General features: G+C 40.9%; 1 protein-coding gene across 3 annotated transcripts in view; it reads left to right on the top strand.

Moving 5' to 3' along the window:
- LOC102795677 (syntaxin-1A-like) overlaps nucleotides 1-14703 on the top strand; it is a 73542-nt gene that overhangs the window by 12073 nt on the left and 46766 nt on the right. For all 3 annotated transcript variants that reach the window (XM_087850999.1, XM_006795381.2, XM_035909791.2), the window contains exon 2: nucleotides 8692-8769. In XM_087850999.1, coding sequence (XP_087707125.1) covers nucleotides 8692-8769 — 78 coding nt within the window. The remainder of the gene's footprint in view (nucleotides 1-8691; nucleotides 8770-14703) is intronic.

Raw genomic sequence — 14703 nt, 5'->3', positions numbered from 1 at the left:
AGTCGGTGACTTGATACGTTAGGACAGATCAAGATGACCCGTGAGATTCAGACCAAGCATCGGAAAAATCGCAAAACTCAAATCATCTCAAACTAGTTTCTTGAACATGACGAGAATTCACTGTACTTTAATGGTCTCCACAGCCACCAGATCTCAGTAGCAGCATGTGCAGCAACTATGCGATGCTATCGTGTCAACATGGGCCCAAATCTCGGCGTGTTTCCATCACCCTGTTGAGTCTGTGTAATGAAGAAGTAAGCCAGTTCTGAAGGCAAAAGGGAGTCCAACCTGCCTCTAACAAGATTTGCCGAATAAAGTGGCTGGTGAGTGTCTAGCAGAATGAAATGTTGATACTTCTGAGGGCAAGGTATCACAACATACACAACATAGCAATTGGTGGTCTTGGCAAGAGATAGTGAGATAGTAAAGAAGAAAAGACAAACAGTGCAGGTCTGAGGAGGGAGAGCGAGACAAAGGTAACTGAGTCCATGCTGTGTGGGCTCACTGCTGTAATGATTCTGTAGTGAAGCTGGAGTCTGGAGGAAGGAGAGCGGGAGAATGACTGACAGGAAGAGTGAGAAAGAAAAAGGAAGCCCATTAAAGGGGGAGGACATTGAGGAGGATTGTTAGGAAAGGGAAATTGTTGCACATGTTCACACTTTGACACTGTGCTGCTGTAGTGGCAGCGCTTCATCTGTTCTCCAACCCACATTATTCTCCTTCATCTATCTACCCCGTGCTCTGTACACTGTAGGCACAGCTTATAATACAGTCTTGTTAACCTCAGCCACATCTGTTCTTTTTTTTTTTTAATGGAATATAAAACATTCATACTTCATAAACTAGATGGATATCCTTTTCTAACTAAAGTGAAACTAAAACCCCCAAAATTTAAAAAAAAAAAAAAAAAAAAAAAAAAAAAATATATATATATATATGAAGGAGGAACACGTAGTATAACTTGTGTTGGCTTAGCCAAACAGCCAGCAGGTCTATAATATGGTAATAACACAACAGTAATGATTAGAGCTCTGGAACTAAGACTGGAACAAGAGATTTCCTCTAAAAGGACCCTGTTAGCCCTTGGCTCCAGGAAATGTCTTTAAATGGGTTTTAATGACTGGCTTTAAAATGTTATTTCTTGTGTTGATTCTTTAACCCTTTTGGAGGAAAAACTTCATGTTTTAGGTTGGCGTAGGTGCCAAATAACTGCCTTTGTTCAGAAGCCCCACAATCTCTCCTTTTAATTACCTTCATTTACCAGGAAGTCCCACTGAGATCAAATCTCTTTCACCTGTCCAAGTTAGCAGCTATGCAAACTAAACAAATCTCGAAAAATGCTACAGATTCAACATAAAATCGTTACCCACAACACGAAACATAAAACACTCGTGGCCACTTCAGAGAAACATCCAGAAGTCTCATTCACTGTATCCTTACAATGCTTTTAAATCCACTAATAGATATAGATATGTTTAAGTTGAGCTCTTTCTGTAAGTTAATTCTGTGTTCAAGCTGCACAGTTGTTTGCTTAAAGATTGTGGTTTGGGTTTGCAAAATGAACCCTGCAGTTTATTTAAAGTGGGTCCTAACAAATCATCCACATGTGTCAAGTTGGAGTGAGACCAGTCTCTCTGTTGCTGTAGCTGGCACAATATCTTTTTTCATATCTCTGTGATGCCAGCGGCTTCTGATGGCAGCATTTGACACCCTGGAAGGAGGAACAGCCTGTCATTGTCTTTTTCTTTTTTTCCTTGGTGAGTTCCTTCTTTCGATTTGTGCCATTTCAGTAAATTGGCTGTGGTTTGATTGCAGAGTGTTGTTGAGCGTTGAAAATATAGACAGGTGGTGTATTGAGCTCAGATGATTGATAAGAAAGAGAACAGTAGATGTTCTTCTGTGTGATTGCTTACACAATATTTTATGTTTTTACTCAAGGCCAAAACTGTAAAGCACCTTTTTAGGTTCATATCTCAGATCAACGCAGTATTGAGCTGTATTTTTTTTTTTTTTTAAAGCATGTTACCAGCAGGAGTCAATGGACAAACCAGTGCATACGAAGAAATGAACCACATTGCTTTTTCCAGCTGACTGCATCTCCTGAAATTCACACTTGCCATTAGTGTATGTGCCCTTAAAGATGGAGACTTGTTGATTTTCTCTGCTCCTGGTTCTATATGAGAGAAGAGGGAACAATAATGTGAAAAGACCTGAATTAATTTTACAGTTGGCTGGTCTTCTGGTTCAGTCTATCACTTCCTGTGTCCTCTCATCACCCATACTGATCCATGGTTGTGTAACCTGTCTCGATAGCCCTACGCTGTGTCCTTCTCGTTCATCAGCCGGTCACGCAGTTAGCCAGTCAGTGGATCAATCGATCAGTGAGGTTTGTGAAATTGTGGTTTCGATGTGTCAGCACCATCTCTGTACCATCAGTGCTATGCCACAGATGGCTGTCCCTTCCCAAGCCTGGTTCTGCCGGAAGTTTGTTGTTGTTAAAAGATGTCACTTTACAGCAGATTTCCTCAAACTTTTAACAAAATTAAACTGAAATAAAAATAAAAGAAAAAAGAGGTTGCGAGAGGCACAGGATACAGAGTTGGGCCCTGATTAGGGGGTTGCTTTTGATCAAAAAGCCTGTAGTCCAAGGGTAACTGCCAGTTCCTGGTAGCCTGCTTTCACCACGGGACATCTGCTGGTTCAGTCGGGGACAAAGAGAGGCCCATGTGGCAGTAGATTTGCAGGTTTTAAAGGCACGCATGGCAGCCGCAGGCGAGTGGCTGAGTCTGAATTTATCACACACAATAAAAGGAAAAAATAGAAGATCTTTGTAGCAAAAATAGAAACAAAAAAGCAACAGTTTATCCTAATTTATTTCTGTTTTCACAATATAGTTGTGAGTGGAATAATTGAAATTTATATTTAATTAATCGCCTAGCCCCAGGTGAAGTGGTTAACATCTGTTATCTGGTAACAAGGCAGTGGTCTGCATGGAAAACTTTGTTACTTGGTCACATAGGATGACAAAAATACCCTCCACTGCGAAATCTTCATGGCAACGGCCGTATCCTGCAGCATGACATTTTGCCCTGTCACACTGCAATACTCATCAGCGACGTCTTCAGGAGTACAACAAAGAGCCCAAGGTGTTGATGTGGCCTCCAAATTCCCCTAGATCCCGACTTAAGCAGGCATTTGCGCATGTCTGCAACCAATAGAACCCAAAAAATCTGCTTCTCATGTCCTGGTGCCAGACTTTGCAGGAGACCCCAAAAATGCCATGTTAACGCCCTGACCAGTCACAGCTGTTTACTGTGGGATAAGAGGAGTCTTCACAATAGCAGGCAGGTGAAGTGGTTTTAATGTTGTGGCAGATCAGTGCATGCACAGCCTCTAAATATAGTTTTCACTCGTACTCTTCTGCGGTGGTTGTTCTGGTGACAGATAAATGTAATTAAACCTATGCCTTTCATAACAAAGTAATTCTGGGTATGATTTTCTGCTTTAAGCGAAAGTGAAAAATAACATTTCACTTGCTAGTTTTGCTGGTAGATTTTCCTGAATGCATATAAGCAGAGCGCAGATCTGCATATAAGCGTAGAGCGTTGAATGTCTCGAGGGCTTGAATGAGTACAGGCCATAGCGGTTTAAGTGGAGCTGGTTATTCAGTGTTTATCTCCATGGGGACCAGTTGGAGCATTAAGCCTCAGAACAGGGGGCTATTCAAATATTAATAATAATATTCAAATAATGTGCAAAATCAAGATGGCTGCAAAAAACCAGTGTGAGTTGATCGTGTAGCAGATTTGGCATCTTATTTTTTGCTTCTTATTCAGACCACCTATATTACTTTAAAAGCAAACAAAACAAAAGCAATGAAGGTAATGCTAAAATTATTCACTTTTTTTTTAATAGACTGAAATGACCAAACACAATCTGAAACTCTAAGAAAAATTAAATGAATGAAAAATACAAAATTAGTTTCCAGTTTACTTGGACCTGGAAGGACACGTGCCCATTTAGTTCCCTTGTAGTGAAGTGAGGGGTGAAGGACTTTATTACAGAGTCTTGTGTTCACTCTCTGACAAAATTTATGGCGCTTGAGCCCATGCAAAACTCGCTGTAAGACTGCAGTTTGAAAGTCGTGGTTCTCTTCCTCCTTTACTAGCAGATTCGAAATATCCTGTGAGCAGCAGAGCTTTGCAAACTGAGCGCGAATCTGTTACTATATCGTTCAGATTCTGCTGTTTCTAGCTTGGTGTTTGTCTACTGTAGGAAAATGAATAAATAATCAAAGGTTTGCGTGTCACTGAGTGAGCGCACATCTATAATGAATGCTACCTAGCTGTATTGGGATAATAAATCTGGTTATACGCTCAGTGTTCCTCTGTGCAGCTGACACAGATTTTTATGAGTCATTTCTAATGGGACTGCAGGAAGCTGCTTGATTTGGCTGCGATACAAAGATGCAGGAAACGGGTCTGCTTTAATATGGTAACACAAAAGGACAATAAAGTACTGCTCACATGGGTGTCTACTTGAACTGTCTCTCACTGGTCTTACTCAGCTTATTTTCATATAAAACACTGCACAGAGTCTGAGAGCGTACAGGCTTGCAAGCATATTTTATTCCCCCTCCACACCCCCTTTATTTAATCCGATTTCTTGTACATCAACACACTATTGCCTGCATGGCTTTTTGTTGCACATGTTAATGCACTTTAACAGCTTTCTGTAATTGTTTTGTTCCCCTCTTTTTTTTTCCCTTTAATACCTTGGTGATAGGAACCGTGATTCTTGCAGCCTGCTCACTAAGCCTGTTTTATCTCTCCCTCCCTCACACTTGGACTACATTTCCTCCTCCTCCTGTGTCTGTGCAGGCACTTTTGTCTTCATAGAGCAATATCTTGCTGGCATGCTGCCCGCATCAACTCTCTAATCTAATAAACACCATAATCAGGCCACTACTTGACTACACCACAGTTGGGGAGTTTCACCCGAGTGTGAGCCCCAGAGGCAGCAAGCATTCAAAGGTTCTGGTATGATGGGGGGACCAGTTTGTATATAAAGCTCATTCTCTCTGTGTGTTTACCCTCTGCTGTATATTGCCAGTGTGCTAGCTACAGTGTGTATGCATGTTTGTGTGTCTTGCTCAGAGCATCTGTTGTGTGGATAGTCAAGTCTGTAGGCTCAGTGAAGAGCGCAGCACTAAAGGCCTCTCCCAGCCTCTTTGTGGCTCAGCAGGAGCTTCAGATCTGGTGGGAGGAGGACGTTTGAGGTGCGCTACTCGGTCTTCTGTCCTCCTGACCACACAAAGTAAAACCAGACCAAAGCCCTCCTCTCTCTGTGGGAGATACAGCATCTCTCTGTGGAGGCTGAACACAGTACTGGTGCTCTGAGCCTATTCTGATTCCCTGCTTATTCTCCTCCTCTGCCTCTTGCTGCTTCTGCCGCCTCTACTCTGGCTGCTTCTGAAAGTCTGCAGCTCCGTGAATGCATATCAGCGCCATACCAACACATTAAAGATTAGGTCTCAAAATGGACTTTTAGGACCTTTATTCTTATTATTCTAGTTTGTTAGCAATTTACTGTACCTGTAGTGAATATATATACTCTGTGTACACTTGGATTAGTTTGAGTAGGTCTAGATATTAGTGGGATTACAGCATCTCTGTACTCCTCTCGCTTACTCGCGTACTCCTCTGTGGCATTTGTCTTGCTAAAGTCTGTCTTCACAAGCATTTTCTCAGGAACTGTTTCCTTTTCTTCAGTTGTTCTCGTCTGATTTCCTTATGTCTCCTCCCCATCTCCTACTGTGTCAGCATATCACATTTTAACCCTCTTCAAAGAGAAATGGCATCGAAGAAGAAGTTTAATACAGTTATTTATTTATTTTTTTTTACAGGCGCAAACTTTCACAATTTTTATCTTTCAGTGTCTGCGTAGTAGAACATAAAAAAGAAGCGGTATGATTTGATTTAAGTCATATTAGATTCGTTGAGTCATTTTATCATATTTTTCAGTTGTAATCTACAAAAAATCTCCTACGCAGACTTTATTTTCTAATGTTCGGACACTTTAATGCTTTTCACTGAATAAAAAGAGTCAGAAGCAATTTTTCATACTTTAGAATGACTTTAAAAAGATGAATCTCCGTATTTAAACAACTTGCAGTGCCACCATACATTGGCAACTATATTCACTGACCACTTTATTAGGTACACTTGTTAAGCTGCTCATTAACACTTCAATCAGCCAATCACATGGCAGCAACTCAGTGGATCTGGCATGAAGGTCAAAGCGAGCATCAGAATGGAGAAGAAAGGTGATTTGAACAACTTTGAATGTTGCATGGATGCTAGTGCAAGATTGGCCAGATAGGAAGGCAATGGTAACGCAAATAATACAAATAAATACATCCAAGTATGCAGAAGAGCATCTCTGAATGCACAATATGTTGAACCTTGAAGCAGATGGGCTACAGCAGCAGAAGACCACACTGGCTGCAACTCTTGTCAGCTAAGAGCAGGAAACAGAGGCTACGGTTTGCACCTGTTCACCAAAACAGGACAATGGAAGATTTGAAAAATGTTACCTGTTCCGATGAGTCTCGATTTCTCCTGCATTCAGGTGGTAGAATCAGAATCCACCCTGCCCCGTGTCAACAAACCAGGCTGCTGAGGCATGCATGGCAGCCGCAGGCGAGTAATTGTGTGGGGGATATGTTCCTGGCACACTGTGGAGCTCTTATCACCAACTGAAAATCATTTAAACATTGCAGCCTACCCGACTATTGTTGCTGACCATGCCCATCCCTTTCTGACCACAGTTTGCCATGTCACAAAGGTTAAATCATCTCAAACTTGTTTTCTGAACATGAAAATGAGTTCACTGTACTCAGCCAACAAATCTGCAGATACTGTGTGATGTTGTCATGTCAATGTGGACAGAAATCTCTGAGGAATATTTACAGCAACTTGTTGAATCTATGAAATAGTGAATTAAGGCAGCTCTGAAGACAAAATGGTTTCAATCCAACACTGACAAGGAGTAAAGTGGCTGGAGAATATAAATGTATTCATGAATGTTTGGTAATATCAGCTGTACAAACTTGTGTCAGTAACGCATGATGTATATGTGCATCCTGCTGATCCATTGTTAAACAGTTAACAAGGGATAAGTAGCTCATTTCTTTTACTGGAAATTGATCACTTGATGCAAAAGTTTCCTGTGCTTCCTGCCTGCTGATGCATGTAATGCCTGCATTTGTTTCCCTGTCTGGTTGAACCTGGCTGGCTGCCCATACACATGGAGAGAGCATAAATAATATCTGGATATGATTCATTGAAGTTTTTAAATATTTACTGGTTAATTTAATGGTTTAAAGAGTTTTTAAAGTTTTAGGGACTCTTAATCTTATTCTTACTTTGGTAACAGTTTTATTTTGAGGTTTGAGAGGAAATGAAGTCATCATTTTGACAGACACTGGGAAGCATCATTTGCATAATTCAGGACTCTCTTACTGCTGTTTGGAAATTCTGGGATAAGAGTAAGGAGTCATTTCAGGCAAAAGAAGATGAAAACTGCACTCTGTCCTCACAGCCTTGATAAGCAAATGGATCTCATAGGCCACTAATGGGGAACCAAATTAGTTTGACAGTGGCTGTGATGAATGAGATGAGGCCACATGAGATCCCACTAATGCAGTATAATGGCTGATGTGTGATTAGAAGCATGCATTTCAGAATGAATCATATGCCAGACTGCGAAAAGTTTGCAGAGTTTTGAACTTTTTGTTTTTATGTTTTTGCGTCCAAGCTTTGATTTATTCACTGAGAATGTTCAGGCCTTAGTGACGTGAATGTACCTCAGTAACAGCAGAAAACAACCGTAATTACTAGAAGAGTTGGACATTTTGAGAATTTGAGTTTCAACAGGTTCCAGTCTTGTGATTTATTTTTTTTCTTTTTCTTTGAGTAACCCTGTTGTTTGTTTTTTCTGCAGTAAGCTTTTAGTTGACTATTTAGGGTTTATTTTTCAAAATGTTATTAAGTCACATGTAAATTTGGAGAACTGCTAAGGGGATTTTGTTACCATTAGGACAAAGTCACAACAGCTGGTTTCCCCTGATTAAAGTCTAACCTGTTGCATGATTTAGTGTGTTAACTACAGAGATATAGGAGTGGTATCAAAATATTAATCTGCTCCTTTAAGCTGAAATGGTTACATGTATCTGTGCATGAGTGAAGGTAGAGGGGTGCAGAAGTCAAGGTTTTCTCTGCCCGTAGGTTCTAATTCAATAATGACTTGCTAATCACTCGACCTGTGGTTCTAATTAAAAGTGTCATTAAGTGCTCCTTGATTCTAATCAGGTGATGTTTGGAGAGGTTTGGGAGGGGGGGGGGTTCTCACTGTTCCATTTAACCTCGAATTATGTAAAAACAACCTAACACGGTCCAATTCAGTCGTCATCATCAGTGTTGTTGATAGAAATTATGTTTACATGTTGTTTTAGTGTTTTTTTAATGTTATTAACCATGTTTATTGCTTTATTATTTAACTGGTTCATGTAATATAAGTAATTAAATTATGATAAGATTATGTATTAATGCGTATAAATTTTTTTATTTCGTGTGTGTGTGTGTGTGTGTGTGTGTGTGTGTGTGTGTGTGTGTGTGTGTGTGTGTCCAGGGGAAGGAGACGACTGAGGAGGAAGATGAAGTCGCTGTTGGGATGGAGAAAGGCTTTATGGACGAATTCTTTGAACAGGTGTGTTTCTCTTCCAATCCTGATCCTTCCTTCTCCTTTTTTTGCTGTCAATCACTTTTTCCCCATTTACACATTATCAGGCTCATTGAAGGCTAATAACTTGTCAGTCCAGGTAATTTGCTACTCTACAACATGCCCGGGTGTTTTTCCTCTGCTGATATTGAATCTACTCGTGCTGGCTTTTTTGAGTGCTGTAATCAATCTCATGCCGTTTGTCTTCTCTGGGGCGCGTTTTTATGATTTTATAACTGTTGATGTTGTTGCTGGTGTGGCATAAATTGTTCTGCATTTTATTTCATTTGAAAAAGCCTTTATTGATTCAACATATCACACCAGTGCTCTACTCGCCCAACTCTGAATAACATTGATATTTTTCATGTATTTCTCTCAGTCTTTCCTCGTGGCACGACAGATGCTGAACTTGTGTGTCAGCGGGGGATCGTTATTTGATCCCCGGTTAAATTTGTAAGTTTGCTCACTTACCAAGCAATGAATAGTACCGTAACAGTCCCCGAGACACAATATCAACCACAAATAAAACTTTAAAAAGCAAAAACGCATTACATAAAAGTTATAAATGGATTTGCATGTCACTGAGTAAAATAAGTAGTTGATACCCAAGCAGATCTTGTTGGAGAAACTCTTATTAGCAAACACAGCGGTAAGAAGTCACCAGGTTCATACACATCTCAAGAGGGATTTTGGCCCACTCCTCTTTAAAGAAACTCTCTCAGTCCTTTAGGTTTATTGCCAACCACTGCAGTGACAGCTTCGTACCCCTCCATAGATTTTCTGTAGGATTCAGCTCTAGAGACTGGCTAGGCCAGGGGTGGGCAATCTCAGTCCATGAGGGCCGGTGTCCCTGCAGGTTTTAGATCTCACCTTGGGTCAACACACCTGAATCACATGATTAGTTTGTTACCAGGCCTCTGGAGAACTTCAGGACATGTTGAGGAGCTAATTTAGCCATTTAAATCAGCTGTGTTGGTTCGAGGACACATCTAAAACCTGCAGGGACACCGGACCTTGTGGACTGAGATTGCCCACCCCTGGGCTAGGCCCTTCCATGACCTTAATGTGCTTCTTTATAAGTCACTCCTTACTGTCATGCTGGGAGATCCATCGATGACTTCATCATGAGTGTTCTGGTTGAGGAGAGGAGGTTCTCATACAAGATTTTATGGTGCATGGCCCTGTCCATTGATCCCTCCTGTACTTTCCTATACCCTTAGCACATAAAAAGCCCTAAAGCATAATGTTTCCATCGCCGTGCTTGGCTGTGGGGTTAGTGTCCTGTGGGTCAGCTGTCTCTTCCTCCAAACACTGTGGGTCAAGTTGATTCCAAAGAGCTCGATTTTGGTTTCATCTGGCCATAGCACTTTCTCCCAGGCCTTCTCTGAGTCATTTAGATGTTTAGTGACAAACTTCAGACGTCCTGTACATGTGCCTTCTTGAGCAGTGGGACCTTGGGGACACTGTGCTGTTCTTGGTGACTGTAAACCCAATTGTCTTCATTATGCAGTTTTTGGCTGATCCACCACTTTTCTCACGATCATCCTCCTGTTATCGTTCCCCTGATGTCACCTCTTTGATCGTGTCCAGGGTGGTAGAGAGGTTGGAATGCAAGAAACTGATTCTGTGGACAGACGCGCTTTATACAGATAAGAAGTTGAGATCAGGAGTCTCTCAACAATGCTGATTGTAGTCTTTAGATTATCGTTAATATTCTGTCTCTCTTCATTAAAAATTAAAATTAAAATTACCATAGAAATGAGACTGTTCACTTCTTTGCATGTTTGCAAACTTACAAGTTCATCAGAGAATAAAATAATAATTTTCCACACCGTAAATTTCTTTTCACATACATTTGGGAGCGTGTTCCCAGTGCGTGCCATGCACGTTTGCTGAGAGTACAAGCTGAACATCATTATAGCTCTCAGAGGGAGGGCCTCGTTTCAGCATGGCAGCAGTGACATCTCCACCCCAGAGAGAGGGAGACCCACTGGGAATCATCATTCATATGGTGCCAGGCCTTTTTTTACCCGGTGACGGCGTTCACTGTGAGAACAGTAGTGTAAATTTTTTATTACTTGTGTTGTTGGCAGTTATATTTCTTGTATTATATGCGCCACTACTTTCATTTTCTAAAACACCTGGGATTTGCCTTTGAAGTATTTAAATCACCATTGCAAATGCTGCTACAAAGGTGGGTCGGGCGAGGTTGAAGGGCATTTAGCTGCATTTTTGAGTTACGAAAAAGGTCTGGCAACCAGCACTTTGATACGTGAGCTTTCAAAGTGCCGCGAGACAACAAACACATCGCCAAAAAGCCGCAATCATCAGTGACTGAGCTGCAGGGAGATCAATCAAAACGTCTGTATAGATATTTAATATTTCAGCACAGACAGACGTCAAAAAGGAGAAGACGCAGCCTTCTTTACAGACGTGTGATGGAAATATTGTTTTTATCATCACAATATTGTTGTTAAGTCATCAAAAGCACTAATTCATGCAACTGGGCAGCATATAGATGCGAGTTGATTAAATGTGCTCAGTGACTGCCTGCGATTGTTTAACGCACTCCACCTCTCCACCCACTTCCAGCATTAGCATTTAGATTTCTCCATCAACCATAACTTCATGTAAATTTAAATGTGGTGAAGTGCACACCCTGCCAGATGTTTGAGCTTAGTAACAAGTTTGTGTTAAACTGGCACAGTTTTGGAGAAACTCGGCAGCAGAGGCAATCAAAAAGCACCATATAGTATGTAAATATTGATAATAAATGAGTAATTAGTCTGTGAATACCTCTTCTGACTGTGTGCGTATCCTCGAAAAATCTTTTCTTGCGTGGAGTCATCTGATCACAGGTCAATCAAACAGGCCACCTCAGCTGCTTCTGTCCAGTCTTATTATTTTATTCATGAGCCAAAGAATGGGCAAGAGACGAAATGCAGATTAACCAGAACTTGTCTACTACAGTGGTCTCTCAAATGGAGCAAAATGTTAATGCGCACAGAGCGGGGAAGTTATGCTTGTAGTAGTTGGCTCGGCTCGGCATCGGCTACTTCCTTCATTCTTCACCATTAGTGGCTCATTCATGTGCTTCGCGACTATCAGATGACTACTAATGTGTTATCTTGTTACTGCAGCAGGTCCCTCAGGTGCTTTAACCACTTAAAGTTTTTAGTTTTTTCTTTTTTAAATTCAAGGTTGATTGGACTCTGGGAGCAAGAGAACCCACACAGGGGGGAGACCATGAAAGCTCTACTGCACTGCAAAGCACTGCACAGAAACCAGGAAAAGGACTAAGGATAAACTGGAACCAGTGACCACCAGAATGAATGGTCTCTGGTGGCTCTGCCGTGCTAATCTTTTCTGGCATGCTTTTGATCCACTTTTCTACCAGGGAATGATTACATTAAATCATTCAGGATTTTGGAGGCAATTACCTTCATGCTGCGATGAAACATTCATGTCCCAATCGAGATGACGATGTCCCCATCAACAGGGCAAGAAGGGACACTCAATAATTTGACTGTGAAAATGTTGTTAATCATGTCTTCAAAACATTGAAGATTTTGGACTGACATGTCCAAGTGTTTGTACCACTCTCCTCAAAGCAAAAAAGGAGGAAATAATTTTGGAAGAATGTCGTTCAATCCTTTAAGAATCAATGCTTAGTCACTGTGCAGACTCATGCTCAAAATGTATGCTCTCTTTTTTCCCTTGTTTTTCTGAGTCTGAACTGTGGCCACCTTTTAAAACATTCCCTGTTATTAAGATCACAGGTGGCTAAGGTGGCAGTGGCAATATTTGTTGCACATGCTAGTATACAGTGGCGTGGGGGGGAACACAACAGAAGAACACCATCTAAAACAGGAAGAGAATCATCAATCGGCTTGTGACTCAGCATCCTGGCACATCTGGTACAGCCGTCCATTTTGTTTAAAAGCTTATCTAATGCTCCGATGTTGCCTATCCAGGGTGTCATGGCACGGGAGGCTGGGCACTAGCAAAGCAGGTAGATGGCCCATCACAGTAAGAGCTTTTCTGTTCAGTTCAGAATCACCAGTTTTTGTTTGTTGTTGTTGTTGTTGTTGGTTTTTTTTGTGGAAAGCGAAGCACTGGACAAAGCCCACACAGGCCCAGGGAGATCATGGATTTGAACCAACAACCTTCATTGTGTAAAATGACAGTGCTAAGCAGTGCACCAATGTGCCGCCCCGTTGAATGCAAAATATGAAAACAATTTTGGTATCTCTCAGCTACGCCTGTATGTCAGCAACCAGAACAACGCATTTTTATATTTAAAAAAAAAGTGCAGAAAGTTTTCTATTCTTTCTTTCTTCAGCTGCGAAGTCTAAAACTCCTGAATCTGAGGTTTGACAGTCAGTACAGAGGTAATCCAGGGTATAACTTCAAAAAGTCTGTAATTATGGGATGTTTTAGCTCCGGAGGATCGCTGCAGGCTGCAGCCATTTCTCTTACATTTTTCTCATTTATGTTCTTCTGCTGCTTCCCGCTTCTGACAGACTGTCTGTATCCCTGATATAGAAACACAGCCCTCTTTATCTGTCTGTAATTTTCAGTCTGTCTCAAGTGAAGAAATGAAGGAGGCAGAGTTTGACTGAAACATGTAGACAGAGGGATCCACAGAGAGCGGTTTGACACTGAGCTAAAAGCTTCAGGGAGAGTGAGAGTGGCAGATTTTTGAAAGAGTCGTTAGGAGAAGTTAGACAGCAAGGCCAGAGAGGAAGAACGGGTATCAATATGTGACAGAGAGATGTAGATGGTGAGGGGAGCAGAAGAAGAGCAGGCGCGGTCAGGCTTCCACCCCGACTGGGTGTGTTAATTAAGCTTTCACTAGTGATCTGCAGGGATAACGGACAGTGGAAATACCACTGTGACCTTGAGTCACACTGTAAACACTGAGTGTGCAAATTGCTTAGTATCTATCTGTGTGCATGCCTGTTTATGTGGAGATTAATGCACATAATACCTATAGGGGTAAGAGTTAAGGCTGCATTTGTCAAACCAACAGTCGGTTTTAGCAGCACATGGCTGAATATCTTCCTGATGCTGTCTAAACTATGCGATTATGTAACAGTCACTGAAACTGCCCACCCCACGAAATATTGTTTTGGTTTTTTTTTTACATGTCACACAATGAAAATTGTAACTAAAAGAATTTCTTATATTTCCGTAATCTTTATTAGTGCTGTTGAAATGGTGGATACACAGAGAAGTTCTAATTAGTTTAATTAGAAAATTAATTTAGGGTCTGCTTCATGTGATGTGGCTCGTCTTTGAAGCTCATTAGCCAGGACATGCATTCACGATAAAGTGATTAAAAAGCTCTATTTTTACATTTAAGTAGCGTTTTTACTTTGTTGATTATGAAAATCAGCAGTGCAGTTTTTCTCTGCAAGCTTTTTCTGATACGGGCTTTTATAAATGTTTACAGTACTGTGCAAAAGTCTTGAGCCACTCCTTTCTTTATATTTTGCTTTCGAGGAGATGGGTTTGCCTTGAAGAATAGTTTTCAGGCTTTCGGAAGTTTTTCAAGGTCTTTCTTTAGACATCATCTGCTCCTCACTTATTTTCAGTCAAGTCCTTGTATCTGATCATCTTCGTAGGAATATTTTTTTTCTTTTTTTTGGTTGTATGCCAAACCACAACAGAAGTCTCAAGGTATGAAGCAGTGTTGTGTATAAAAATAACTTGGGAAAGAGCCAATTTTAAATGATATCTTTATACTCTTTGTTACTAGCAGCCTGTACAATAATGCATCCCTTGTTCTCATTTGTTTAGTTGAATCTATGAAAAAGACAAAAGTTTGACAGTGTTTTTTTCCCCCCAGAAATACTTTATTAATCCCGAAGGATTAATAAAGTATTATATCCAAAAGAGCAGTTACCGAAAACTTCTTTT

The sequence above is a fragment of the Neolamprologus brichardi genome, chromosome 14 (assembly GCF_056152115.1).
Source record: "Neolamprologus brichardi isolate AB-2024 chromosome 14, ASM5615211v1, whole genome shotgun sequence".
Lineage (NCBI taxonomy): Eukaryota > Metazoa > Chordata > Actinopteri > Cichliformes > Cichlidae > Neolamprologus > Neolamprologus brichardi.
The sequence above is the reverse complement of the archived record's forward strand: the minus strand, read 5'-3'. Positions and strand labels throughout refer to the sequence as shown.